The sequence below is a fragment of the Aptenodytes forsteri genome, unplaced genomic scaffold (assembly GCF_000699145.1).
Source record: "Aptenodytes forsteri isolate BGI_AS27 unplaced genomic scaffold, ASM69914v1 Scaffold426, whole genome shotgun sequence".
Taxonomy (NCBI): Eukaryota; Metazoa; Chordata; class Aves; order Sphenisciformes; family Spheniscidae; genus Aptenodytes; species Aptenodytes forsteri.
Window position 1 is genome coordinate 1,927,431 of NW_008794010.1, and position 26,983 is coordinate 1,954,413.

The 26,983-nt window shown below is 37.9% G+C and overlaps 1 protein-coding gene across 2 annotated transcripts; it reads left to right on the forward strand.

Annotated features, from left to right (window-relative positions):
• Positions 1-1,727: 1,727 nt before the first annotated feature.
• SACM1L (SAC1 suppressor of actin mutations 1-like (yeast)) lies at positions 1,728-26,090 on the forward strand. 2 transcript variants are annotated; one of them, XM_019474916.1, is made up of 19 exons: positions 1,728-1,819; positions 3,446-3,520; positions 6,022-6,149; positions 7,357-7,506; positions 9,628-9,687; positions 11,278-11,311; positions 14,093-14,194; positions 14,980-15,065; positions 15,255-15,341; positions 15,810-15,878; positions 15,970-16,049; positions 18,052-18,150; positions 21,225-21,363; positions 21,588-21,657; positions 21,744-21,816; positions 22,277-22,370; positions 22,455-22,547; positions 23,240-23,297; positions 23,999-26,090. In XM_019474916.1, the coding sequence occupies exons 3-19, from the start codon at positions 6,126-6,128 to the stop codon at positions 24,133-24,135; spliced, it is 1,455 nt and encodes a 484-aa protein (XP_019330461.1). In that variant the 5' UTR covers positions 1,728-1,819; positions 3,446-3,520; positions 6,022-6,125; the 3' UTR covers positions 24,136-26,090. The 2 variants fall into 2 exon arrangements, with proteins under 2 accessions (XP_019330461.1, XP_019330463.1); XM_019474918.1 differs by lacking the exon at positions 6,022-6,149 and having other exon boundaries at positions 1,745-1,819.
• The last annotated feature ends 893 nt before the right edge of the window (positions 26,091-26,983 follow it).

Here is a 26,983-nt window from a genome sequence, read left to right on the forward strand (position 1 = left end):
CACCATAAAAACGGCTTCCATTATTCCTATGAAACCCCCATAAAGAGCCAGGGGTGCACATGTGCACTTCATCAAAAACAGAAGTAATGAAAGCAAAGTAGGGGTTTTAAGGCTTCAGTGTTCAATGAACTGCATGTTTGTATTTCTTTCTTTGTTTTTAGTTTCAAAGATAAAGCATTTCAATATTTCTTACTTTGATGTTTTTAGTTTCAAAGATAAAGCATTTCATATGCATACATGAAAGATTAAGAAGGATGATTTACAAGGGGAATACTGTTGATGTGTTTCCTGTTTTAGGACCCATAGACTAATTTTCCTTTAAAGAGGTTAAATTACCTGATGAACAGTTAACTATTGATTGCTTTACAGTTTGTTGTGTTATGGTTTTGGGTGGATTTTTTTCCGTTCAGTTAAGCATTTGGTCTTCTCTGGCTTTCCTGTAATTGCTCAGAGAGGTTCCAGAATCGCCATCCTTGGGGAGAGTCAAAACACACCCTAAGAAATAGAGTTTAACTTTGAAGTTGGCTAAACTTTGAAGTTGGCCCTGCTTTTAGTGGGTGGAAGGTGGGGTGTTAGACATGTCAAGAGAGGTCTTCTAGACCTCTTTCAAAGGACTCTTCTGATCTAAATTAGGATTCTAATTCACCTTTCTGAAGGATTAAAAAAAATATAAAAGATGTGAAGAAATGCAAGATCTATTTAGGGAGAAGGAGCCTAGAAATATCTATCCTGTAGAAGAAGTTTCCAGAACAAGACGTTTAAAACTCTGACCCCTAGTCTTGTAAAGCCTTAACTCTCATAATGATTTTTCTTAGTTTAAGAACACTAGTTCAGGAGTGTTTGGGGTTGTTTGTTTGTTTAGCATTTCCTATGTACAGCTACAAGTAACTTCTGCATAACTCTTGTGTTGTTGCATGGTATAACCTGTCTGGCTTCTTGCAAATATCTCAACAGGTGTATTTAAGGAATGTTTCTGAAAACTTTAATTTTATGGCTAGTGTTGTACTGCATACAGTTTATCTAAAGGAAAGATAGGTATGAAGTCTGAACAGGATGTCAGTGTCTAATTTGTCTAATGTGTCTGATGGTGAGGATACAGGTTACCCCATGTGTGTCACATAGACCTGGCTAACAAATCTGGGGAATGGTAGTGTTGAGGCACCTGCTTCAATAAACTAGTGTGTGACTTTAACTCTTCTGTTTTTTTTCCTGTGTTGTTTCCAGTGGATTCTTACAATACTTGGAACACCCTAATGTGAAACAGGTGTTTTTATAATTTTGGACATTATTTTTGTTTACTAGACTTGCATCAGGGATGTGGTGCTTTAGTTTCTGACGTATTAGAAAGTTTCATTAAAAACTTGAAGTTTGGTTTTGGCTTATCAGACTTCTAAGTGACATAGTTCCAGTTTACATGAATTATAAAGTGGACCACTATGTACACAAATTCACTTTCATGTCTTTAACTTTCAGTATTAAATAAGAATTGAGATTATTGAACAAGCCATGTATTTTGCAGTAACTGATTAGTTTGATTTGCTTTTTATGCACTGTCAACATTGGTGGCTGTTGGGAAGTAATCCGTTGAGAATTTTGGTTTTGCAGCTGAAATAAGGTTTAAGATTGCTCTATCTTCAGCTGGTGAAGTGCTTAAATGTAAAGAAAGAAACCAAAGTAAGTGTTGCTAAACAAATTCCTTTTTCCTATCTGTTCTGTTAAAGGCATATAACACCAGAGAAATTCTATGTGGAAGCTTGTGATGATGGAGCGGATGATGTGCTTGCTATTGATAGAGTCTCCACAGAAGTCACTCTTACAGGTATTCTCCTCACCAGTATTTCTCAATACAGGCCTCTTCTGTCTATTATTTTTGCTCTAGGCACTCCCAGAAGATCTTCAGAACCTTAAATTGGTACTGGGAGAATTGTTTTTATCTTTAGTTACTGTTTTAAAATAGTGCTTTGTATTCTGTCCTGTGAAGAACTTTGTTTGAAATGCCTTCTTGCTGTGGGACTGATGCTGTGGTTAACCAGGGTGATAGTGCTTGCCTGGTTTTGGTAAGACTGTGCATGACAACAGTAAAAACTGACTCATCTAAGCTACTTGAGATTGGTGCTACAAGTCCAAGATTAAATCTAGGATGGGTTGAACGTTGGGCTTCTGCAGCTTTTGTCAAATTGTCTCAGTGCTGTATTTCACTTCATACTGAAACCTGAATTTTCATAAAGCCTCTAGAAACAAGAACAGCAAAAGACCCTCACTGTAAACTTAGTTATGTTGCAAATCTGGATTGAAATGTCAGTGCAAGTAGTCTTAAGCATACTGATGCTGAGGTCTTCAAAACTTTAGTTTGATTTTTTTTTAAGAATGTGAAACTAATGCATAAAAACAATCAAAGAATTTGCATTAAATGACAACATGAAATGAAGCAATGGGTGATTTCCCTTTTGATACTTCAGGAGTTTGTACCTGGTACTACTAATCTCTAAACAGACAGAAATGCTATAGTAATATTAATATAAAAGCAGTCATTCTCTTCCTTTTATTAGGTCTCTTGTATACCTCATGTAAGAGCAGTGTGCTCATCCCACTGATAATTTTGGTGTTGTAGTATAATACTTCAATTTCTCCTTCAAAGTTGTTCCTTCAAAACTGTAAAGATAGCTGTCCCAAGTCTTTTATTAGTCTTTGCCTGTTCTCATTACTGGTGTTTTATCAGATGAACCTGCAAGGTGTTTAAAGCAAAGGAAAAATCAAGTGCTATCTTTCTCTGTTCTCCAAGCTCTGGGAAAATGCCTAACTCTGGTGTGGGTGTTTTGGAGTTGTTTTTTTTTTAAACTTCTCTAATATCCCTTCTGCTGTTCTAGAAATGTGGATAGATGAAAGTTTAACATGCTAGGACTTCTAATTGATATTTGGATACCTTTTGGATCTCTTGGTATGTTGTTTGAAATACTGTATCCCTTGCCACATCTATGCTGTTGTTGGTAGTTTTGCAGAGATAGACCAAAAAGTAAACTAGGTCTTCTGAAGTGGAAGTAGGCTGAGGCTCAGAAGAAGCAGTCAAAAGTAGGAGGCACAAGCATTTTTGGTTTGTTTGTCCTTGCCGTCTTGATGGCTTCAAAACAAAAAGTTCCTGGAAGCTGGCAGGACAATACATTATTGAGGGGTCTACTTGCTATGCTATCATGTAAATGAGCTTGAATTTATTAAATTGAATTACTATTTTGATTAAACAACATGAGAAATTGGGTTAGAATACTTCCACATCCTTCCCCCTGCCCTGCATCAGGCTTTGAAATTCTGATGCATTGCTGCTTATACTTAAGACTCTAGCAAAACTTGAGATTTGACCAAGAAGCTTTAACAAACCTAGTTTAATAGTTTTCTGATATAGTTAGAAAGAAGCAGTCTGAAATTCTGACTTTTTTCTTCTGCTTTTCAGTTAAGAAAGATGTTCCTCCTTCAGCTGTTACAAGGCCTATATATGGTATTTTGGGAACAATCCGATTGGTGGCAGGTAAGGAAAAGAGAACTGTGCTCTTTAAAAATACTTAGGCAAAATATATTGCTAAAGAAGCTTTAAAGACAAAAATAGTATTTGCAAGTATCTGAGGTTACACTTTCATCAGTATGATGGGCTTTCCTCATGGCTGCTAGAGGATGGAGGTATCAAAACATAGTTTATCATGAATGTTCATGTACCTCTTAAACCTATAGCTGCTCTAAAGGTGGGGTTAACTGACAGCTTGTTGAGTTTTAAGGAATGCATTTCAAATGCGTGCAAAGAACTTAATCTACTTACTCTTCATAACTGTTTTAATCTTAGCTGCAGGATTTGATGCAACAGTCAAATATTGGGTTGTAAAGTTTGACTTTAAATCAATAATCTTAGTACACAACTGAGAGTGACAGGGTGATAGACTAGCAGATGCAGCTGTTTATGTAATGATTGTGTTCCAGCTATCCTACAAATACCAAGAAAATTCAACATTAAAAGAAAAAGGACAGACTGGAACAATTCTAAATTTTAGGGAGTTGTAGGATAAGGTAAGAATAAGCTGTCTGCTTTTTCCAAGTATCTCAGTGATGTTCAGATCTAAACAGTCACTGCCACAAGTAAACGTGATGCATAAAGTCTAAGCTTCCAGGAAAGTAAGTGTTGCTATTCAAAAGATCTTTTGTGGGTAGACTTTATGAGAGTTTGAGTAGTCTGAAAAATGATGTAATAAGCATGTGTACTGAATAAGTCTCCATACGTAGAAAGGATTTAAGTTCACTCATTGCAGTATTCTCAACTGAAGCAAAGTATCATTGTGTTAAATGCAGTAACTTCTGACAGGATCTTAAACTACTGAACTTTATGTGCTCATATTCTAAAGAATTGTGGATCTTGCAGAGTAAGAGCAATGTAATGGACACCTGTGCCTTAGGTACTTGACAAGCCCTGACTGTTTTAAAACTGAACTGCCCCAGAGGGGAATTTTTATAACTTACAGGCTTGGTAATGACTTCCATTCATCTGACTGAATATTATATAAAATACAGAAGTAAGTAACTTCTTTTAATCACTTGTTTTTTTTCTCCCCCCCAGCTGTGCACTGATTGTTAGTATACAGCTGTCAAACTAAAGATGGTATCAGTTAAAGTAAACGTTTAGCTAAGTGTTGTTAAGCAGTTCACTGTTAACTGTAAAACTGGTTCCATATGTAGCAATGCAGTGTCTTTAACAAGCATAAAAAGTCTTTGCCTGTTACAGTATTAGAGGAAAAAAAATTGCTGAAGCAATATCTGAAGCTCTGAAATCTAAACAGAAGATTACATATCCAAATAGGAAAAGGCAATGTTGAAAATTCATGTCAGATTAAATTTATCTCTTCGTGTAGCATCTTTGTGGCATAGTTGTGGATGTAATGTACTGTTTTTGTAAGGTATCTGGATGCTTCTGACGTACCAACCAAAAGCAATACTTATAACTTGAGATGCAAACATGCTAGAGCATTCTTAAGTGCTTGAATATTCCACCCAAATGAGAGGTATAACACTAGAGCTGCAGAGGTTAAAAAAAGTGGGGGTGGTACCTGTTCTTTGGCTAACTAGATAGACCTGATATAATAATTCACCTGTCCATAAAACTTGATGTATATGTAGGTATAGTAGTAAATACAAATAATGGGTAAACTTACTGCACACATGAACTGTTTCTGCTTTGGCATTTATAATTCTTTCAATGCTTTAGTAAAAAAGTCTAGATTTGTGGTTATGTACTTCTGCATGGCCTGCACATTGTTTTGCTCTATTGAAGTTGTAAGCATTTAATAGTTATAAGGTGTTGATGATGAGACATTTTTATCCATCAATATCTGTTTTAATAAAGCAACCTTTTTCTTCAAAAACAAGATGGCACTGAAATATGATAGGTTTGGAAATAAGGCTATGTTGTGTTTACCTGCAAGTGTAAATTAATTGCTTTGAGTGAATTGTCATGATTATGGTTTTTTGCTTTGTTGCTGTTTTCCTGGTTGCATAAGTAAACTTCACGACTTAAATTATTAAGAGACACCTTCTTTCTTCCATTTTCAACCTATTAGGATAAATATTTTTTCAGCATAAGATGAATAGGCTTTTTGGATTCTACAGCATGCTTCCTTTCGTGTATTTCTGACTTGCTCTGTGCTTTCCAAACCGCATTCAAGACCATGCCTCTTTCTGCACTTGCAAGCCTACTTCAGACTGTCTCTGGTCTGAAGTAAGAGTAGCTGACACTTTTTTTTATCTTGTCTGTTTTCTTAATTCCTTAAAATTAATGAGTAGCTCAAGATCTGTGAGCATAGAGAAGTGGGTAGCTTAGCAAGTGCATTTTGTTTCTGTTCCAGCCCCTTACTGTTAAGAATATGAAGTCCTTGGTGTAACTTGAAGAAACCTTACTCTTTCCTACTGGTTTCAGTTTTCTGGTATGGTTATAGGCTGCTTTTCTTAATATATGCATCTTTTTTTAACTTTGCTCTTTCTGATTTACAGGCACGTATCTTATTGTAATAACAAAAAAGAAAAAAGTAGGTGAGATTTTCAGTCATGCAATCTGGAAAGCAACAGACTTTGACATCCTCTCCTACAAAAAGACCATGCTGCACTTAACTGATATTCAGGTAGGTGGATTGATTAGGGGGGTGTAGGGGAATGTTATCTTCTGTTAATGTCCATTACCACAGGACCTAATTGATGAAACTGAAAATTTTTTTAAGAAGCCCTTTGAACTATACTTTTTTCTCTGATTTGTTCAGGCTACTATAATTGATGTAATATCTGGGTATAGATGTATATAAAGTTATGTCATTCAAGATAACAAACTCACATTGTGCAACTTAAAATATCACCCCCAGAGTTTGATCTGCATATTGTGCATTTTCCCCCTTTTAAGATGGTACAGTATAGGAGGATGAGGTGGAGTGTCTTGCTGCAGCTTTGTTCTTGTTCCTAAATCCTGTATCATCTTTTCTACTCTGAGGACCTTCATGAAGGCTTTGCTTGCCTGGCATACTGCAGAGGTGTTTTAGGGCTGCTTTGTAATAGATTGCACAAATGCAGCCTATTACAAAGCAGGCTCCCTGAGCCAATCCACAAAATCACAACGCTCTTCCCATTACGTCTTTCTCACAGCTTTACTATTCTGATAGCCCCTACAATAAGCTGCCTTGCTGTCATCTAACTATCTGTCTTGCTTAATTTATGGAATTGTTCAATTACATAATTACCCATCAGGGAAGGATTTATTTTTCTTTTTTTTGAGAGGGAAGGAAAGGATGAAGATTGTTTAAAACAGATATGTTGTGGGTTGATAAAGAATAGATAAGGGTGTCTAACCAATGGAGCTGAAAGGGAATCTGATGCTCTTTCAGGAAAGGAATGAGGTTAATCAAAACTTGAACCAGAACACAGAGTAGTTATTGGGGTAATCATGACAGTAAGTTATATACTTTCTTTTGCATTGCCATCTTGTCTCAGTTTTTTTTGACTGCATGGTTTTCAGGGAAACTAATGGATTCCTTTTTGCTTGGAAGTCACTAATATTAGTTTAATATCAGTAGCTATTTACTTCACAGGAATACTGTTCTCCGTTCTCCACTGTTCTTACAGCTAGCACACTGCAGTCAAATTCTGCAAGTTACCAGTGAACTGGTATCAAAACTGCAATCTCATGGTTTCCTTCTTATATGGTAATCTCTGGATGATGTCATGTGTTGCTAGAACACTGGCAAAGTTCATCTCATCGCTTCAAAAAGTAGTGGTAGCTTAAGAATAAGATAGTTCGGTAATAAATGAGCCCTTCTGTCCTTTTTTTCCTCCTCTCAACAGTTGCAGGACAATAAAGTATTTTTATCAATGCTTAGTCATGTCTTGAGCGTGGATGGATTTTACTTCTCAACAACGTACGACCTAACACACACTCTGCAACGGTTAGCCAACACGAGCCCAGAGTTCCAGGAAATGAGCCTCCTAGAGAGGGTAAGGATTTCATTTTGCTTAGTGTCAGTGTCTCAGACATTACCAATCAGTTCTGCATGGCTTATGCAGCTGGTGTTTAAATGATGCCAAAACAAACTATCACAAACTGAAGGAAACTTTACATAAAGCTTAAGGTGATGTTGCTGAAATCAGTGGTCCCATTACACTTAAGATGAAACCTTCTTTGAAATGAATTAATGAGTTAATATGCTAAATGGTAGCAGATACTGTTAAAGCATTTATGGTCCTCTGTTAAACTAAAAATGGCTTTACTATTTTAATCACTAATTTAAACTAGTGAAACAGATTTACATGTTGCTTAGATGCAAATCCTTATGATAGAACTAGCAAAAAATAGCACTATGTTGCTAAACTGTGTAACTAGACTATATCTGATCTTGTCAATTGAGTTGTACTGGGGCAGTTCTCTGGAATAAGCTGACAGTGAGAGGAAAAAGAAGCAACCAAGCAAGTGTGCAAATGGCACTTGACTTCAAATTCTCTTCCAGGATAACGTGGAACAGAACTGTGGGTTTTATGGCTGTTGGCCCTAGGATGTTGCATTCTGTCTAAACGATGCCTATTGCTTATGTTTGAAGCATGAATTTAATGTGTTGATTTTGTCTTAAAGACAACAATCACATAGCTGAATGCAATTTGAGCTTAAAATTCTCTTGTGCTTCCAGAGTTCCAGAATCCTTAGTCTGGTAACTTACTATACTGCGGTGTAAACAAGGTCTAAACTGCCTAGGCACTAAAATACTGAAGCCTTGGAAGTCAATAGCACTTTTCCTTCCTTCGCTGAAGAGGTGGCAGTGGACTCATGAGACATTGTCTCTTAGTTACTGAAACTGTCTAAGCTGGGGAAGCAGTACACTTTTTCCAAGATTTAGAAAAAAAAAAATTAAAAATCAGTTTATAGTTGGGGACTACTTTGCATTATCAAATGCTGCTCTGGCAGTACTCTTGCCAGGGAGAGCAGTTGCTGACGTGAAAGGATTGGTTTGCCTTAAAATTGTGGCACTTCAGAAGGTTGTTTGAAAGGCAAAGTACAGTAAAAAGGTGTCAGGTTCAAGTAAATTCAGATGTTAAATGGTTAAAACAATTCTAACAACTTCACACTCATGTGGTTGCAGTATAATGACTTAACGAAAGGATGGCAATTTTGGGCATCTCCAGTTCACCTCTACAAGAGAGGCCTGGTCTGTGTTTGTGTGGGTGTTTTGGTTTGATACTTGTTTGGTGGTTTTTTTTTTTTAAACAGTACTGGTAGAAGGAAACAGCCCCAATATAGGGGCACCAAAGCATCATGTCATGTTCTTTCACTAGTTCAAGATACTGCAAGTAGGATTTGATCAGTTTCTGGCATGTAGTTGTATTTGTTCTTTTCTATTAGACAAAGGACTGTTCCAATGCTGAGCTTGAATTAACCCTCATCCTCAGTGATGTGTTGTCTGCCTGCCTCATCTTAAAGTTGAGATTTATGCCACTTTGCTGGAGCCTGCACTATGCTCTGCAGCAAATGTCACTTTTGTGACTAATCTGGTAGCTTTCTGGAATGTGCTCAGCAACCTGCTCAAGACACTTTTGAGGTGAATTTAGGAATAGGAAATACACAAAGTTTGAAGAGGATCATATATGCAGTGGAATATAAATACTTTTGTCTTTTAAGCTACAAGTATTGTTTTAACATTTGATTCTCAAATTGTTGATTATTGTATACAGGACTCCTTGTATTTTTTACCTTCTCCCCATTTTAGGAGTGTTACCTTGCTACTGTTCTTAAAATTTTGGATAATCTCTTCAAGCCCTGTTTTCTTAGGGCAAAGACCGGAATGTTCTTCTGATGCTGCAGCTCAGTTGTTTAACAGTTCAGCATGCCTGAAGTGTCAGGCAACACCCTTAAACATTGGAGAGAACTGTTCTTCTTTTAGCTATTTTTATTTTATTTAGATTTCTAGTTGAGGTTATGGATGTTACTGATAAAAGAAGGATGTTCCATCTCCATGTACATCTGTTCACCTAAACTTGTGTAATGCATGGATACTATGATATTCCCTTTATGATGAGTTAAACAGAATTGACAGTCTCTAAAAGCATGTTGGCTTTTTGTTGCGGCAGGCAGATCCACGGTTTGTATGGAATGGACATCTTCTTAGAGAATTTGCTGCTCAACCGGAGGTAAACACTTTGTAATGATTATATTAATAGAGGACGAATATACTTTTACTGTAAGTATACAGCAGTTTCCTGTAACTGTCTCTTACTTCAGACAGCCAGAATCTAGTATAACGTGGCTATTCACCTTCTAGTTTAGCACAGTGACAGTCTTCTGCTTTCAAACTTCCAACTTTATGTCAATGTCCTCAGTAGTACATATAGTAAAGCTGTCTCTCTGGAAATGTTTGCATTTGAAGATACTGTGCTGAGACTGTGCTCATATAAACCAAAGGGGAAGTTACACTGCACAGCATATGCTTCTCAAGCTTTTTTGAAGTTTAGCTACTTATTTATCTTTAGATATAGGCAAGGTTCAGCTCATCGCTTTTTTCTAAGAGTGGCTAGCATCTGTCTCTGTGAGCGCAGTTAAACTCCATTTGTCTAGTGAATAGGTCATAAAGCTGAGAATTAAGAGTAAGACTGACAGTTTGGATTCTTTCAGTTTACTTCAAATGAAGACCTTTGAATTCACTTAGTCCAGCAAATACAAGTGCATGACCATGAGCCACAACTGTAGTACCTCAATGGCCAGACTGATGTAAACTCCTTCCTGCTAGAGACTTCAGATGTGTGTTAAACTTCTTGAATTGTCTGTGCTACAGCAACCTTTTCTCTCTATCAGTACTTCTCATTTATCGAAGTGGATGATGCACTGCTTCTATTTCTGTCTTGGTAACCTGTGGAGATGTGCTCTTACATTAGACAGCACTGTTCCAAAAGGCTGGGTTGTGCAGTGCTTCTGGAATGTGAAGATACGAATTAGCAAAGGGCTGTTGTGCATGTTCTGGAGGCATATGACTGGGTATATGGTTTGGATAGTGCTAAGCAAACAAAGCTTGGGAAATGAAAGAGAAGCTGTGGTGGGAACAGCAAAGAAAGCCAAGTGTGGCTGGGTGATGAAAACAGACGTAGGAGGCAAAACACAGAAGTTGAAAAGGGAGATAACTGATATGTGAGGGGAAGTGTGACCTGATATCAACTACAGGTGGCTTGCTATAGCAACAGTTTTAGGTAATGAGATGTAGTACTTCTGACTTGTAGTATTGGAAAATTTTTATTTTAAATTTTTTTGAAAGACCAAGTTATTCAGGAGTGGCAGGATGGAACCCTGGAACAAGCATTTCAAGTATTAATCACATAAAAGTATTCCTTACTGAAGCCCTGTGTTGTTTACTACTATCTCTGCTTACATCCTACTGTGGAGGTATAGCAAATACCGTATCAAAAGGTTTTCAGTGTGTACAGCTTTATATCTGGCATGTTTCTAGAAGAGTAAATGCCATGTATAGGAGGACAAAGCAGCTTGTTTTTTTGTCAAGGTCACTTAATTAGGATTAGACTTTCACTTTTTCCCTGCTGCCAATAAGGGTTACATATGTTGCTGTTTTTCTTTGAACTTTTTTCTCAAAGAATTACTGCACCCTAAACAAAAAGTAAAGGATATAAAGTATATAAAACTATCAAAAAAACCTCCTAGACAAAGCATAGTCACTCACTTATCTTTTTTGGCTGCTAGTGTTTAATATTTTTAACATCTATTGTGTGTTTCAGATCCATAGGTTTGCCACGCCTGTGATGCACGGATGTATCCTTTTTACGTTGTAAAGCTCGGTGCTGAATATGATAATCTAACAGCAGCCACATCAGCAACCATTTTGCTCTATTGGCTATGTTGGCAACATAGAACACAGTGTCAGAATTAAGTTGTATTTTGTTCAGATATGAGTGTTGTGTACTGTTTGATAGCCCACTCATATGTTAAGTCACTTGAATATTCTGCTTTTAAGGCTTAATGTATTTAATTTTACAGGCATGGTTTGCATAACTGTCTTTCAGTGGGATTGAAGGTTAAGATGAATATGGCAAATGCTCTGACATCAGCCGTAGTACTTTTTAATCTTGCTATAAGGATACCTTCACTTAGCATTTACTTTGAATTTAAAATAAGGGAGAACAGTTTTGACTTGAAGGAGTGCTTATAGATGTTCTTGTTGATGAATAAAAGGGTAAGGAGTTCTACTGAAGGCTCCTGGAATGCTTCTCCTAGCCAGCTGCTTTTCCTGCACCAATGCTTTGAGTAACAGCCTTTTTAGCAAAGCAGTCATGAGTTTATTTTTGAGAAGGGTGTGTATGCTGCGAGTAAGCCTAATGCTTTCTGGAGGCAGTGTTCCTCATGCAGTGTGTGATCAACAGTAAGTGCCAGGTGCTCCTGGACTGGCAGCATGAAAAGGACTGGCAAGACTGGGTAGAGCAACTCATGCCACATTCGCCTTAGTTCCTCCATTGCAAAGGCCCCTCAGGTGTGTGCAGGGAACAGCTTCCAGACTGGATCGGTTGTTCTGGTAGGACTGTTAGCAGCTGGCAGATCTCCAGTTCTTCTTTCCTGTGACTTCATTTTAATGGAAAAACGTTGTGGGAGTAGGTGGAGAGGCAAGGCAAGATAGCAAAATGGATGTGTCAGAACAACCCAATCCTTATCCTGCAGGTCCTGGGTGGAAGAGTCTGGGTGGATTGCAATTAGCAATTGGCAGACTGCAATTAACACCTTCCTCTGTCCTATTTTTGCTATATAAATAATTAGCATAAGTAATGTATATTTTGCTGTAATTCTAATACTAACCAAACACCTTAGAGGACCCAGGAATTCAAAGAAACTGGATTTTTAGTGATGAAAATGCTAGCAGGAGCCCTAACCAGAACTGTTACAGCACCACTAGCAGTTATTTCAGTAAAATCAAAGATTCTTTTTTTCCCATATAAACCTAAATATATTATATAAACCTAAATATATTTTGTTCAACTATCTGGACTGGGGTTCTAGTCTTGCAGTGATGAGAAATAATGGACTGACTTGGGTAATCAAGACTCTGATCATCTAAAGCCTAAACTATGTTTAATATTTCCCTTGCTGCTCCAAAAAAAACCCTTCTAAAGAACAATAAATTATGTCTTTTCCTTTTTTGTGTGTGTGGAAAGTAGCCAATAGCAAGTTGCCATTTAAATTAGGACAGAGATCGCAGACAGAAAATGGGCTGTCTATTGCTAAGCAGCTGAGTTTAGAGGTAACCTTTCTTTGCAGGAAACTGTTGGCTGTATAAGTGTTGGATTAAAGGGTGTAGGACCTGGCAGTAATTTTCCAAGAAAGCAGAGGAATAGGTCTCTTTCACAGTCTAATTTATGAATTGTGAGAACATTCTGGATTATGTAGGGCCAATATTTTTAACTTTTAAAAAACAGTATTAGCACAAACGCATTCATAAATCAAGATGTTCCATGTATGCAGTCAGTGTGCTCTTTAACATAGCTTAGGTGCTCACATGTGACACAGCTGCTTTATGTCCCATTTGAATCATAAATACAGAATCACTGTAAAATGTGCTATTTTAAAAAAGAAAATACATCTTGTTTACTTCACCAACTTTAAGACAAAGTATCTAGATCCCTCAAAGAATAGAAGACTGCAGTATGCTAATACTGCAGCTTGCAAAAATTGACCATTTTGATCTTTTGCTTGCTTTAAAGTTGTAGGTTTCAGTTTTTAGGGGAAAAGGATGAAAGCCTATGAATCTACCTGGAGAAGTTACTCATAATGAATGCTGGTCTCTATTAGACTTGGTAATTTACTGTAGTCCAAATAAAGGCAATTAAGCAGCACAGAACAAGACTCTAAAACTGAAACTAGCTGTCAGTGGCCCCTGTTTGTTGATTAGTCCCAGATTATGGTGTATCTGCCACTTTGGGTATCCAGCCCGAGCAGGAAAGCATTGTTATGTAAGAAGCTCCCACGGGAGACTTGGTATGTGTTCATTCTTTTTCTTGGCATGGATTTGAAAGCCAGTCTACCTTACTGCTAGTTCTGGCATCTGTAAATGTGATGTATGTTGCACTTACAGGTGCAAGGTATAACAGCCCAAGATATTCACTCTTCTAAAAGCCTAGAAAAAAGTTTTGGAGTGCTATTTTTTGTTAAAAGCAATAGGGGCAAGAAACTGTTAAGATAGCTTAATAAAATCGTGGGTGAGATGGATGTAGCACTGAATAGAACTTCAGAAGTCAGTCCATTTAATGATATACATAGGACCATAAGACCAGATTAATCTTTAGAATCCCATTTTCTCAAAATCATAGTAGTTTTAATGTGTGTTCATTAGTGACATCACCTATAGCCTGTCCTTTTGTGATGCGCATACTGATCCTAATACTGTTACCCTCTCTCTCAAGTTTAATGTTCAGCTGTTATTGGTGTGAGAAATGTTTACAAGTTTCTTTGAATGTGGTTGCTTGGTTCCTTGATGTTTCCTACCTCTTGATATATCAAAATATCCTAATGAAATTTGGGGGGTTTTTCCTTAGTGTTATTCATTAGTTATTACTATGCACTCTTGTTCTATTAATGGCAAGTGTTTTGACTGGCTGCTTGTTTCCAGAAGAAGCTGTTTCAGGGCTGGTGTACGCTACTATGTAAGAGGTAAAATAACAAATTGATTTATTTTAAAATAATGCGAATTCCATGTATATGTGTGACTTACCTTTTAAGAGTAACTTCTGTATAATGACTTGAGCAAAAAAATGCTTATAATTTTGTCTTAAGAGGTCCTTGCTCCAAAGAAAATATTAGGAACCTGTATGATAAACTGAAGCATGTTCTGGTATTTATTAAAGCAGACTCTTCTTTATTCCTCCTAGAGATAACTGCAAAAGTTTTGTAGGGGTTTTTAACACTTTACTGTTTTTATTGGAGTAAATGCAAGTGTGTAATAGCCCTTTTGGCCTAGCAGTAAATTCAATTGAGTGCATCATTGGTGCTGGCAGGGGAGCCCTGAATAGTGGTGTTCTTTAATTGTTTCAAGTTAAAAAGTGAACAGGGAAATGGATTTAAATGACTCTCTCTTAGTCCCAACATACATGCTTTTGAAGAAATTGGTCAGTTTCTGCAGCGCCATTGCTATTGAATTGTGAATGTTTCAGTGTCCAAGCACTCGTATTTTATTTTGTATTAAATTACTCAATTTCTAGGACTACAAATATCAAAATATGTTAAGCACAACTGTGCTACTTCAAGTTAAGTTTAGTACAGATCATGTTAAACTTCTGCCAAAGGTGTGTTTAATTTACCATCTCCAGGCAGCTCTGTGGTATTTTCATGCTTTCTGTGAGCCCTCAAAAGGGAAGGGTTAGGAAGCCTTTTGCTGATATACTGTTGCTGTTCTGCAGCCAGTCTGAGCTGGTTAACAAGGTCTTTCTCCTACATAGGTATTGATTCAGAAGGACATGCTGCGAACTTCGTTGAAACAGAACAAATTGTGCATTACAAGGGGAGCAAAGCATCCTTCGTTCAGGTAAAGTCAGTGTAAGGAACTGCTCACTGGCTTAAGATATGTAGATAGATAGCTTTGTGTTTCTAAATATAGATTATATACAAGATGTGCCTGTGCACAAATAAACAAACTAAACCAGTCTGCTTTATTTTTAAATGGCAAGTGACTCTGTAAGTTTTGTTGTTTAAAACGGTTTCCATTTTTTTGCAGACCCGTGGATCAATTCCTTTTTTCTGGTCTCAAAGACCAAACCTCAAGTATAAGCCAAAGCCACAGATCAGCAAGTCAGTAAATCATGTATGTGAGTGTTGTGTCCTGGGGTTTTAATATACTTCTGGGCTCATGTTTGTGTGATAGGGTAGCAAACTGTAACCACAAGAATAAAAATCAGCAGTACTGGATTGAGCTTTGTTTAAAAAGTAGCGGCAAGAAGCCTTGTACTCCTTAAGATGAGTTCAGAGCCTGAAAAAATTCCAGACATCAATGGGGGTAGTTTCTCTTTGGTTCTTTTTTGCCACAGTTTTAGTAGCTGCACAATACTTGTTATCTGTGGCTTGCTTAATAAGGAGAGCTGAATGGACTGGGGGGATGAAAGTAGAAATGTATTAGCGCAATAGAGAACACCAAACACTTTTCTTAGTTATAAAACTGCTTGTGTGGTATCATCAAAATATGATTATAGAGATTTCTTGTAAATCACAGATCTTAATAGTAGCATACTATATAGATGTACGCATCTGTCAACACATTTCCTTTCTTTTCTAGATGGATGGCTTCCAAAGACATTTTGACTCGCAAATAATTAGCTATGGAAAACAAATGATTGTCAACTTGGTATGCTTTCACTTTTTCTTCCTGAAAAAGCTGCTGTTCTTTTAAGCAGACTTTTGACTAATACTGTTTTGTTTTTTTTTCTTTCTCCCAGGTTAACCAAAAAGGTTCAGAGAAGCCTCTTGAGCAAACATTTGCAAAAATGGTAAACAGTATGGCAAACGGAATGGTCAGGTACATGTGAAGTGAAATGATACATTCTGTGTTAAAAGTTGAGCATTGCCTCCGAGACCCACAGAGTGATCAGTTCTTTGGAGGCCTTTACCAACAGTCTGATTTGTTTGAGTTTTTTTTATGAAGTAACTTGCATATGACCAATGCCCCTACCTCAGAGCTGACATTCTAAGCAGAAGTGGGACTGTGAAGCGAATATGGGACAAAGAGGAGACAGACAGAATAAAGAAGGGAGCTCAGAGGCAATGGTAATGCTAGTATTGGAGTTATAGTATGCTGTGAGAACTGTGGAGATCTTTGCATTTTAGGAAAAAGAAATCATCCCCTGCAGAACTAGCTTCTGGCAAAAGGGCTTGGTTATATTGCTAACTTAGTAAGGGAGTGCTGAGTGTGAGCAAAACAGTGTTGAGATAAAGGAGGAAACAGTAAGGGGAGCATGTAATTTAAATGTCTGGACCTTGGTGTAACAATGGGCCAAGAGAGTGGAGAATGTGCTTTAATCACAAGAGAAATTCCATCTCTTTGTGGGAATCTTGAGTGCAGTACATGATTTTACAACCTGCCTGTGCTTGCTTTCACTAACTTCTAGAGGGAGGGCTAAGCATCCGACTTCCACAGATACTTACCTCTATCCTTTCCTTGAGATTGCTGTAAAGTATTATTGTCACTCAGGTATGTCAAAGGACAAAATCCTACCTGTAAGCAAAAAGGCATCCTGTTTTAATAAGGACTCATTTCTGTCAAAGTATAACTAAGGAATTGCAGAGTATAATCAAGATGCCCTTATAAATCCTGACATACTTTGAATTTTGTCCAAGCTTTCTTCTGCTTGTGTGATGCCCTGCTGCTGCCCTTGCCAGGGTAGTTATAGATGTCTGTCTCACTTCTGTGTGCTTCTTTTACTACCTTCAGGGATGCACTTGTGTGTGTTATTGGTGTGTGGGTGTAGATTTTTCTTCTGTTTTTATTAAAAAAGACCACTTCTAAGGTGAGCTCTTTCCTCACTCTCACACCTAGGCTGGTATTGATACCTTAGCTGTACAAAGCTTGTGGAATTCTGTGCATCTTTGCTATAAAGTCATGTGGTGGAAACCAAGATGTAAAATTCCATCGGGGTGTGTTTTAGAGATGCTGCTTGTTCTGTATATGTTAAAGTGGTGTTTGTCAGCCCCATTTTCTTAATGCTGCCAAAATCCTTTTCTTTTGTTAATCAGTTTTGATGCTGTTTACCTGCCAGACTGACTTGAGTTTTCAGTGTATATATACCATCTTTCTTCATGCAAATAGTCTTGAAAACTTGGCAAGTAATAACTTTTGGATTATGAGTACTTGAGGGGAGGAATGTAATGCCCTGTAATTCACAGCAAATGTGTATATATATAAATGTTGAATCAAACACTGCTCATCTAGAGCACTTCTTACTAGAAATGAATTGGCTGTTAAAATCTTGTTCCAAGTCAGTAGCTGTTTATTTTTTCTTATGACAGAGAAGGTTAGCTGTTTAAACAGAATCTGTGGCAGGTTTCTAGAGAGCTAGCAAGGGAATTATGCTGTATGCTGGCAAAGAATGTTGCATTTCAACACCTGTGTCTCTTTAAAAATGAACTGAGGTTCCCAATGTAGTTGCTTGGAAGAGAGGATGGCAAAAGAACCCTGGTGGGGAAAAAAAGATAAAATCAGATGCATATCCCTTCTATACTGTCTGGAGGAAAAATACAAGCCAGAATGTAGAATGAGTAACTTGGAACTGAGTGTGTGCTTCCCTGGACTAGTGGCATCTTGTGAAGAAATATAAGTGCTGTCACCATGCACACTAAGGGTGCAGCCTCAGGAAGATTACAGAGCACTGACAAAATCCACAGATATTTGCTGGAAGCCATCTCTAAAGAAAAACAAATCCTCTGTCACTACCTGTTTTATAGATCAGCCCTTCCCTGTGGGGTTTTGAGACCTTCGCTGCAGTACATATGTAATCTGAAAAGATGGTTCTGTCTCTGAACAGATATGTAGCATTTGACTTCCATAAAGAGTGCAGTCGGATGAGGTGGGATCGACTCCAGATTTTGATGGATCAATTAGCAGAACAGCAGGATGAGTTTAGGTAAGGCTCTGCAGTTCTTTTTACTTCTGTACTGTTAAAATGAGACCACTTTCTCATAGTTTCTATTGTCTTGAGTTAAGGGACAGTAAAACAGACCTGTAATCTTCTATAAAGAAGTTACATCCATATGCATTAGTGTTTCTATCTCTGATCTCTTGCTGATACAATGTGCAAGATTACAGACCTAGTAGGGGGTAACATGTAGAGCCTTTTTTATGTCCCAATAAAATGGTTCTGAGAATTGTAGCAACCCTGCATTGTGACTCAAGAGCTGCCTTTGTACCTTTGGGTAAAAGGTTAGACAAAGAAATGAGTGTGCATACAACTGAAGCTAATTAAAAAAAAAGCCTCCTTAGGTGATTTTTTTCCATCCAAGAGTAATTCCATGTGTTGTTGACAGCAAACTGTTCTGCTACATAGTGTCAAACACTTAGTGCTCCTTCCACAGGCACCTGCTCTCTTTTAAAAAAGTGTTTTCTCTAACACACATTGTGGTACCACGCCTTGGCACTGGCACTGATTGTCAGCCCTTGCTAACATAAGCAACTGACAAGGAAACAAATTCTCATTTTGTTTAGTCATATAAAAGTAGACTAAATGTCCAAATCAACTTAAATCTTGTTTAGGCCCACAATTGGGTGGTTTTAAGCCCTTCTTGGTCTTTGCTATTTGTAGACATGTAGATTGTTAGGGAAACTGTTTACTTTGTTCTGCTTTTCTGATTGCTTCCTTCCTGTTCCTAAAGTCTTGTGCCTAAAGCACAAAGTCGATCAGCTAAAACATTACAAAACTGGCAGTGGTATATTCTAGCCTAAAAAAATGAGGTAAGCTGCGGACTAGAACAGGAGTCTCACAAATGAAATCTCTTGCCTAGCATGAAGGCTGTGGGAATAGTATAAATTAATCAGATGATAGTAAATATTCTCTGCCCACCACCAAAAAAAAAGGCTAAAAAACACCTGAAGAGCTGAAGAATAAATTTGCTTTGAGCACTTCAAATAAGGAGAAATAAGCACGTAGGTTGCCTATGCAGCAAGGATCCTTTATTCTTAGAGTGAATACTGAATCACATAACTTGTTCCCTGTCACCATGGACCAATTCCCTGTCCATTGGAGGCTTACAAAAGAACCAGGTTTCCTTGAAATGAAGAAAAAGAAAGGAAAAAAGGCCGTGTGTCTCTAAAACAAGATACAAAAGTGAAGGCTTTTCCTCAAGATTAGGTTGGCTCTACCTTGCCTGGTTTTGTTTCATCTAGAGTGACTATTGCTTAATATCAAAACTCAGACTTTTCTGTTCCTATTTCTTAGAAAATAAGTTCTGCAACCCTGAGGGAGGTAAACAACTCTAGTTTCTGCAGGTTAAATCCAGTTGTGAAAGACCTGTCAGAAAGGAGAGCTGGCTTGCTGGTTTTTTTGGGGGGGAGGTGTTTGGTTTGGGGGGGGTGTGTTTAATTTTTTTAGAGCAATTATAGGAGATGCAGCACTTAAACTGTCTCGTTAACCAGAAATATCTACTTTTCAACTACACTAATTATCCTAATATCAGTTCTAGGCAAAGCTTGGGGGGAGAAGGAGGAAAATGAAGATTTCACAGGTGTTATTGTCTTCTTTAATCATACAACAATGTAAAACTTGGTTTAACAAAACTAGTTTTCCAAGAATGACAAAAATGGGTCTTGTTAACACAAGGTTGATCAAAGTAAATGCATATGCTTCGAAGGCTCTTGATTTTAGTACTGCATGACTCTAAGACTTTATGATCTTTAAATGCTGTACAGTAACAGTGGATCATGTGCTAGTCCACATTCAGAGTTAATAATTTCATAATCATAGAATCATTGAGGTTGGAAAAGACCTCTAAGATCATCGAGTCCAACCATCAACCCAACACCACCATGTCCACTAAACCATGTCCCTAAGTGCCTCATCTACTCGTCTTTTAAATACTTCCAGGGATGGGGACTCCACCACTTCCCTGGGCAGCCTGTTCCAATGTTTCACCACTCTTTCAGTAAAGAAATTTTTCCTCACATCCAATCTAAACCTCCCCTGGCGCAACTTGAGGCCATTTCCTCTTGTCCTAGCGCTTGTTACTTGGGAGAAGAGACCGACCCCCACCTCGCTACAACCTCCTTTCAGGTAGTTGTAGAGAGCGATGAGGTCTCCCCTCAGCCTCCTTTTCTCCAGGCTAAACAACGCCAGTTCCCTCAGCCACTCCTCATAAGACTTGTTCTCCAAACATAATGGAGTAACTTAATCTACAGAATATGATCTGTAAATCTTTAGGCAACTGGAAGTTTAATGCTGTGGCAGAAGGACAAGTATAGTTCTTTCCCATTCACACAACCAAGTCAATCGGCATATTTGTTTTACCAGCTCAGTTATCGGAATACTTGCATGCAATTCAGTATTTAAAATGATCTCTTTGTTATCAGTTACTAGAAACACCTGGTTTAGTTGATTAAAAAGATTGAGGTAACAATTAGCATATGCAGTTGCAAGAGGGAACATCTGGTTCCCCCAGATGTTCACATAATGGAGAGAAGAGTAAGTGACAGTAGCAGATTTTCGGTAGTGGACTTAAAGATTTGATTACCTACCTTCCTAGAAGAAGTGTGCCTGACAGCTTATATGACTTTTTATCCAGTGGTGACTGGATTGAACCAGGTGACCAGGTATATACAAATCTGGTTACTTCTGCTGTTACACTCTGCTAATGATCTCGATATCTGTGGAGCTAGGACCCTATAGTAACTGAAAAAAATAAAATGTAAGTCACTGATTTTTGCACCAGAAGCTGCACTTCCCGGTGGTATATAACTCAATATTGCTCGTTGGCTGTCTAAATGCTAAGAGGGAATACTGCCCTGAGATTATTAAATGTCCATATATTGATGTCGTTTTTAGTGTGGGAGGGGAAGAATTCAAGGAGGCATCAGAATTCAAAGACATGGTTAAGAACTTCTCGTATGCTCGAGACAACTGTGTTTTGCTTGCTAGAATATTTACTTCTGAAAATGTGTGGTTTATATGGACTGTTATCTATAAATACTTAAGTGGATTGTATGTATTAGTTATTTTCTAGTCGATTCCGATGGTAAAATTGTGACTCAGCAGGAAGGAATATTCCGCAGTAACTGCATGGACTGCCTTGATCGGACTAATGTGATTCAGAGCTTGTTAGCGCGCCGATCTCTTCAAGCCCAGCTTCAAGTAAGTATGCTATTCTTGTTTAACAAGCTGGAAGAGAAGAGGGGCTTTCTGTTTGGAACGGAAATGTAATTTTAACACTTCAATAAGAGCTTGCATACTTGAGTTACTGTACTACTTGAAATGCATTGGCCAGACTCTAGTTTAATAAATAGAGCTTTTTCTGAAAGCAAATCCTAATTTTTCTAGCGAACTACTAGTGAGCCTCAATATGCTTTTTGTCTTAGAGGCTAGGTGTTCTGCATGTTGGACAGAGAATTGAAGAGCAAGCAGACTTTGAGAAAATCTACAAAAATGGTAGGCTGTTTAGAGTTCAAACAATCACTTTTTTCCAAACAGAGTATGTAACTTCCTTAATCTTTCTTAATGTTTTCTATTCACAGCATGGGCTGATAATGCTAATGCTTGTGCCAAACAATATGCTGGAACTGGTGCCTTAAAGACAGATTACACAAGGCAAGTCAGCTTTTCTTGTAAAGGCCTTCTGGGGTTTTGGGCATGTTTGGGATTTTCTTTAAGTCTTCATATCTGAGAAGGTTATTAATTTGGGGCTTAGACCATAATGAGTTTTGCAATGCTTCAACTGGTAAAATGTCAGACTAAAATCTACAGAAGAACACTGTTCTTCACTGTGTTTATATGAAAGGAGAAAAGGCTATCTAGGAATAAAACCAAGAAAGTGTGCCTCTTCAAGGCACATTTATATTGTGGGATGGAGGGAAGTGTAATTTTACTTTCAAACTTTGTTACAACTATGTGTGGTAATAATGCAGAGGCAGCACTAGATAAATGTATTTACATGCAGGTATTCATTAAACATAGTACACATTTGAACAATGAAAGAACTGTAAATCTGAAATTATCTTCCTGAATTTACAAATCCATTTTAAATATTTTTCTAAACTTCTTTTTGCAGAACTGGGAAGAGAACTCAGTGGGGCTTAATAATGGATGGCTGGAACTCATTAATACGTTACTACAAAAATAACTTTTCTGATGGATTTAGACAAGTAAGTTAGGCTTTTAACTGTGGGGAAATGTATTTGACAAACATTGCTGTGCATTTTAACTCTTGTTCTCCGTTTCTCACCCAGGATGCGATTGATCTTTTTCTTGGAAATTATTCAGTGGATGAAGTAGAACCTGCTAGTCCTCTACATGTCAAGAAAGATTGGAAGTTTCTAGCTGTGAGTATGGAGACTTTATTCATGATTGGAGAAACACATACAACCTTTTAGTCACTTGCTTCATATGACTAAGTAGAACTTGTCTATGTAGTAATGAAGCGTCCCTATAATCTGGTTATGTTTCTATGATACCTGCTTATAGGACTAAACCCAGACTGTTCCCTTGACAGAAAATGGAGTGTCCTTGAGGTATTGAAAAAACTGCTGCTTGCTCTTTTTTTAAAAATCTGCTTCATCAAGCGGAAAGGGAGAAATTCTGCTAGTCACCATCAATGACTGTTTCCTTCTGCAGAAGATGCTTGTGAAGATCTCTTCTCATACTTCGTGCAGAAGCATAGACTGTAACAAAAAAACCCCCTTTTTTTTCCTTCCCCTTCTATTTTGTGGAATGGGATTTGGGGACATTACGGGTTTCATTAGTAGCTGATGTATTTTTTTAAAACAAAACAGAAACCTCAACCTCTCTTTTAATAGATAGAAGGTGTATTTTAATTTTTAACCTAGTTATTGAACGCTCTTCCAAATTTGGAACTATCCAGAATTTTAGTTGTACCTGACAGCAGGTGAATCAGCAATTAAAGCAACTTTATTGCAAAGCAAATAAATAGTTTTACAGTACAGCCCATCTGAAAGGAAATTAAGGAATATATGTGCTACTATATCAAGTGATTATTCTTTTTCTTTTTCCCCAGTTGCCTATTATTATGGTGGTTGCTTTCTCCATGTGCATTATTTGGCTGCTAATGGCTGGTAAGTCACTACTGAGTATAACTTCACAAAATTAGCTTGCTTGTGTGTGGACTTTCTATAAATGGTTACCAGAAACTATTCAGTATAAAATTGCCTCTCAGTCATACCAAAAGGTGTTTGAGCATGGCTCTGGAGATTGAGGGTTAGCACTATATCATTAATGTGGAAAAACCTGAGGTACTATAGAAAACAATGTTAAAACTTGTAGAAGTCATTAAGGGGCAGTGAATTGCCCCCAAATCTAGTTGCACCTGAGTAGACATCTAGCTTTATTATAGGCCGGATGAATCCCCAGAAGAATACCTACCTCGTTTTGGGCAGAAAGACAGTTCAGAAAAGTCAGATATAGGCATAAGCCTGTTCTGATGGATGTCCCCCTAATATAAATCTGTGTTGGGAGTTGTGAAGGTTTTTGCCTTCTGCTTTTGCCTTGAATTTTCTAATATTAGTGCCAGTAGAGTTCTTGACTCTGACTTCTGTAGCTGTCTGTTCAAAATGTTCTAAGGACTGTGTGACAAACACAGTTTTCCTAAGTAAGGAAATAGGAAAAAGAAAAGACGCCAGTACCCATGAAGGACTTCTAACTTCATTGGACAGCAGATCTCTAAGGGAGGGCTGGAAATATTTTGCTTTGGTACTAAAAAAACCTCTCTCTGGTAATTGGAGATAATGAACTAAAATGTTTATCTGACTTTTAACAGGTGATACATGGACTGAGACACTGGCCTATGTGCTTTTCTGGGGAAGTGCAAGCTTTGGAACTTTCGCTATCATCCTTTACAATGGCAAGGATTTTGTAGATGCACCCAAGCTGGTCCAGAAAGAGAAGATGGACTGAATTTGTGTGTGTGGAAAGCGGCTTGGTACTGAGGATTCCTCAAGCCACACTTGGAGTCTCTACTGACCTGCTTTCCACACCGAATAGTGGTCTCTCTAACATTCTTCCTTGGCAGCGTGGGGGGTGAGGGGGAAAGAAAATAATGAATGTCCTTTGGTGGTGGTAGCTTTCAGCTGAGACCTGACTCGACACTCTTAGTTGCAATGGTCTTTGGAATATTGCATTAGTGGAGGGGGCTCCGCTCTTAACTGAGGTAATGCAAAGATGAAAGCCAGATTTTTGGTGCCTGGAATGTTTTAGGGTGTAAGTGGACTGCTTAAGCTCATAGTCCACCTGGACTGTTTCAGCTGAATTTTTGGTCTCTGGCTTGACAGGAGAGCGTGCTGATGCTGTTCATGTGTCAAAGCCCAGATGTTGAAGCATTAATAATGGAGCTTCTAATCATGGTCTCTGAACAAATACGGCTTCATACCAATAAAGAGTCTAGTTCTAAGACTTACAGCTGGATTACATTTGTTGTGATAAAGTCCATGTTAAGGAGTCCTTTGTGCATATTTGTGTGTGGATTCTCTTCACTAAGTGTAAAAGATTTTTGAATCCTAATGGTCTTCTAAAATGAGCTTTTTGTCTGTCTTATTTATCAAGGACTGATGCAATATTCTACTAATCATTGTTTGGGTGAAAGGACAGTGTAATTGAGTGTTCCTGAAGTTGCAAATGTCTTGCACTGTTTCAATACTAGTCTCCAGCTGATGATTCATTAGTTAGCAAGTTAAAATATAAAATTTTCTTTCTAAAGATGTAAATGAAATCAAAGAATGTAAAAATCCTTTGCTGTGTTTATTGAACCTTCCTTATGCTAAAGGTCCAAAGTATTCCATTACTTTAAGAATGGGTCACAATGTAAAAGGTGAACTTCATATTGTTTTGCTAGTCAGCTGCTTCTATTCTTGGTTGTGTTGAAATTTATGAAAGAAGGAATAACAACCTGAGGAGAAGGCATGTAGTCTAAACTCCATGTTTGCACTTGGGAGCAGCAGCTTGCTTTTCATGCATGATACTGTAACACACTCTTAAAATTAAAAAAAAGGAGGAGAAAAAAAAGCTACAGAATAATTTGTGCTGGTTAATAATAAATGTGTGTCTTTAAATTTAGTGCTTCCAAGCTGTATAAAAGTAGTAATCCTAATCAAGGACCAATTTTAACCTATTTTGTCACTTATTTTATATGGCTTGTTCAAAACCAGATATGGAACTTGCTTAAGGCGCTGTGCATTGTTTAATATTTCCTGTAAGTACAGCTGTATATTCAGATTGCAATTATAAAATTTAAATGGGGGAAGGGAGAAACATGTAGAATACTAGGAGTAGTGCAGTTGTCACTATTGAAGCTAGAACACAAAACACTGATACTCCAGTGTTTCCTTGTGTTATGACTGAAAATATGTACAGATTTTTGCAACTGTTAACTGTTCATTTTAACCTTGAATGTTTTTGGAGGCCTCTCTGGGTTTTGTGTCAACATAACCTGTTCATAAGCACTAGTATCTGTTTGCTTCTAGATGCTGTAATGGAAATACCAGTTGATGGTTAACTGGAACATCCTCTAACTTAAAATTTTCAAAGGTGAACTCCATTATGGGCACAAAGTACAAGAACATCATAGAACTCAGTATCTGAAAGTAATGGTTTTGATGGCTCACTGGCAGGTGGCGTTTGAAACTGGGTTTGGTTGTCTTGCAGTCTAGAACTAAATCTTTGCATCTTTGGTGAGGAACTCATTGCAGCAAAAGCCAAACTTGAATTGCTATTGTAAAAGGTTTGTTAAGACATAGAATAATGTAGGTTTTAGAAGTTGGAAGGCACCTGTATTTCAGTGCTTTGCAAAGAGTCTGTATTTCTAAAATCACAAATGGTGTACTCGTAAATGACAATAAAATGTTCAACTTTTCTAGATACACTGTCTGTGGTGCATTTTGCGCTTTGGAGTGGACTTTTCCCAAGTTGTTCCTTAGGAGCTATTTCTCACCAGAAGGATGCTTTGGTTTTGTCTCTGCTCATTGCGTGTGAAGATCTTGCTATTCTGTGCTTAAATATCGATGATCTTGCACCCGTACCCTATGTAAGAGTTTGCATTAGCGTCATGCTCCTGTCTTCGTTGCCAGGTCTGGATCTCAGTCTGAGGACTACTGTGGCTGGATTTCTCTGATGCTTAATCGTAAGCGTCGCCTACCTCTGCTCAGTACTGATGGCTCTTTACTTCTTCCCTCACGAGACTGCTTGAGGGGGTTTTATTGACCGCAGCAATAGGTGCTGAGGGTGAAAATTCAAGTTGTCTTGTCCCTTTCCCTCCCGCACCGCAGGCATGCATCAGCTTTCTTGTATTTTTTCACTGTTGTGTTGTGGTATGTTAGACGGTTCCATTGGCCTATCACAAACTCAAACTTGAAATGCGCTTGCCCAAATGCACAGGTTCTGATCTGGGCCTTTCTGAATCCCTGATGAAATAATACTTGGAAGAGCCAGCCTAGTGTGTACGTTTTGAGTTGGTCAGGCTTCATTAGATAACTGGTTCCCACACTGACAAAATTATTACTGTTAACTTTTGGACCCTGAAGCTGTGTAACTTTTTAAAATAAATTCTTTACAGGTTGTACTGTTTGTTTGTTTGTTTTGCTTGGAAGCTTTTATTTTTGAAGCTCAGAGCAGGTTTAGAACCAAATACTTTAAAAATACTTGAACTAATTTTGTCTAAAATGTAGGGCAAGAGTGTAGCGGTGAAGTCTTACGAAGAGCTCGGCTTTCACAGACCAGCGTGGCGCTCGGTCGCGTTTGTGCATGAAGCCGC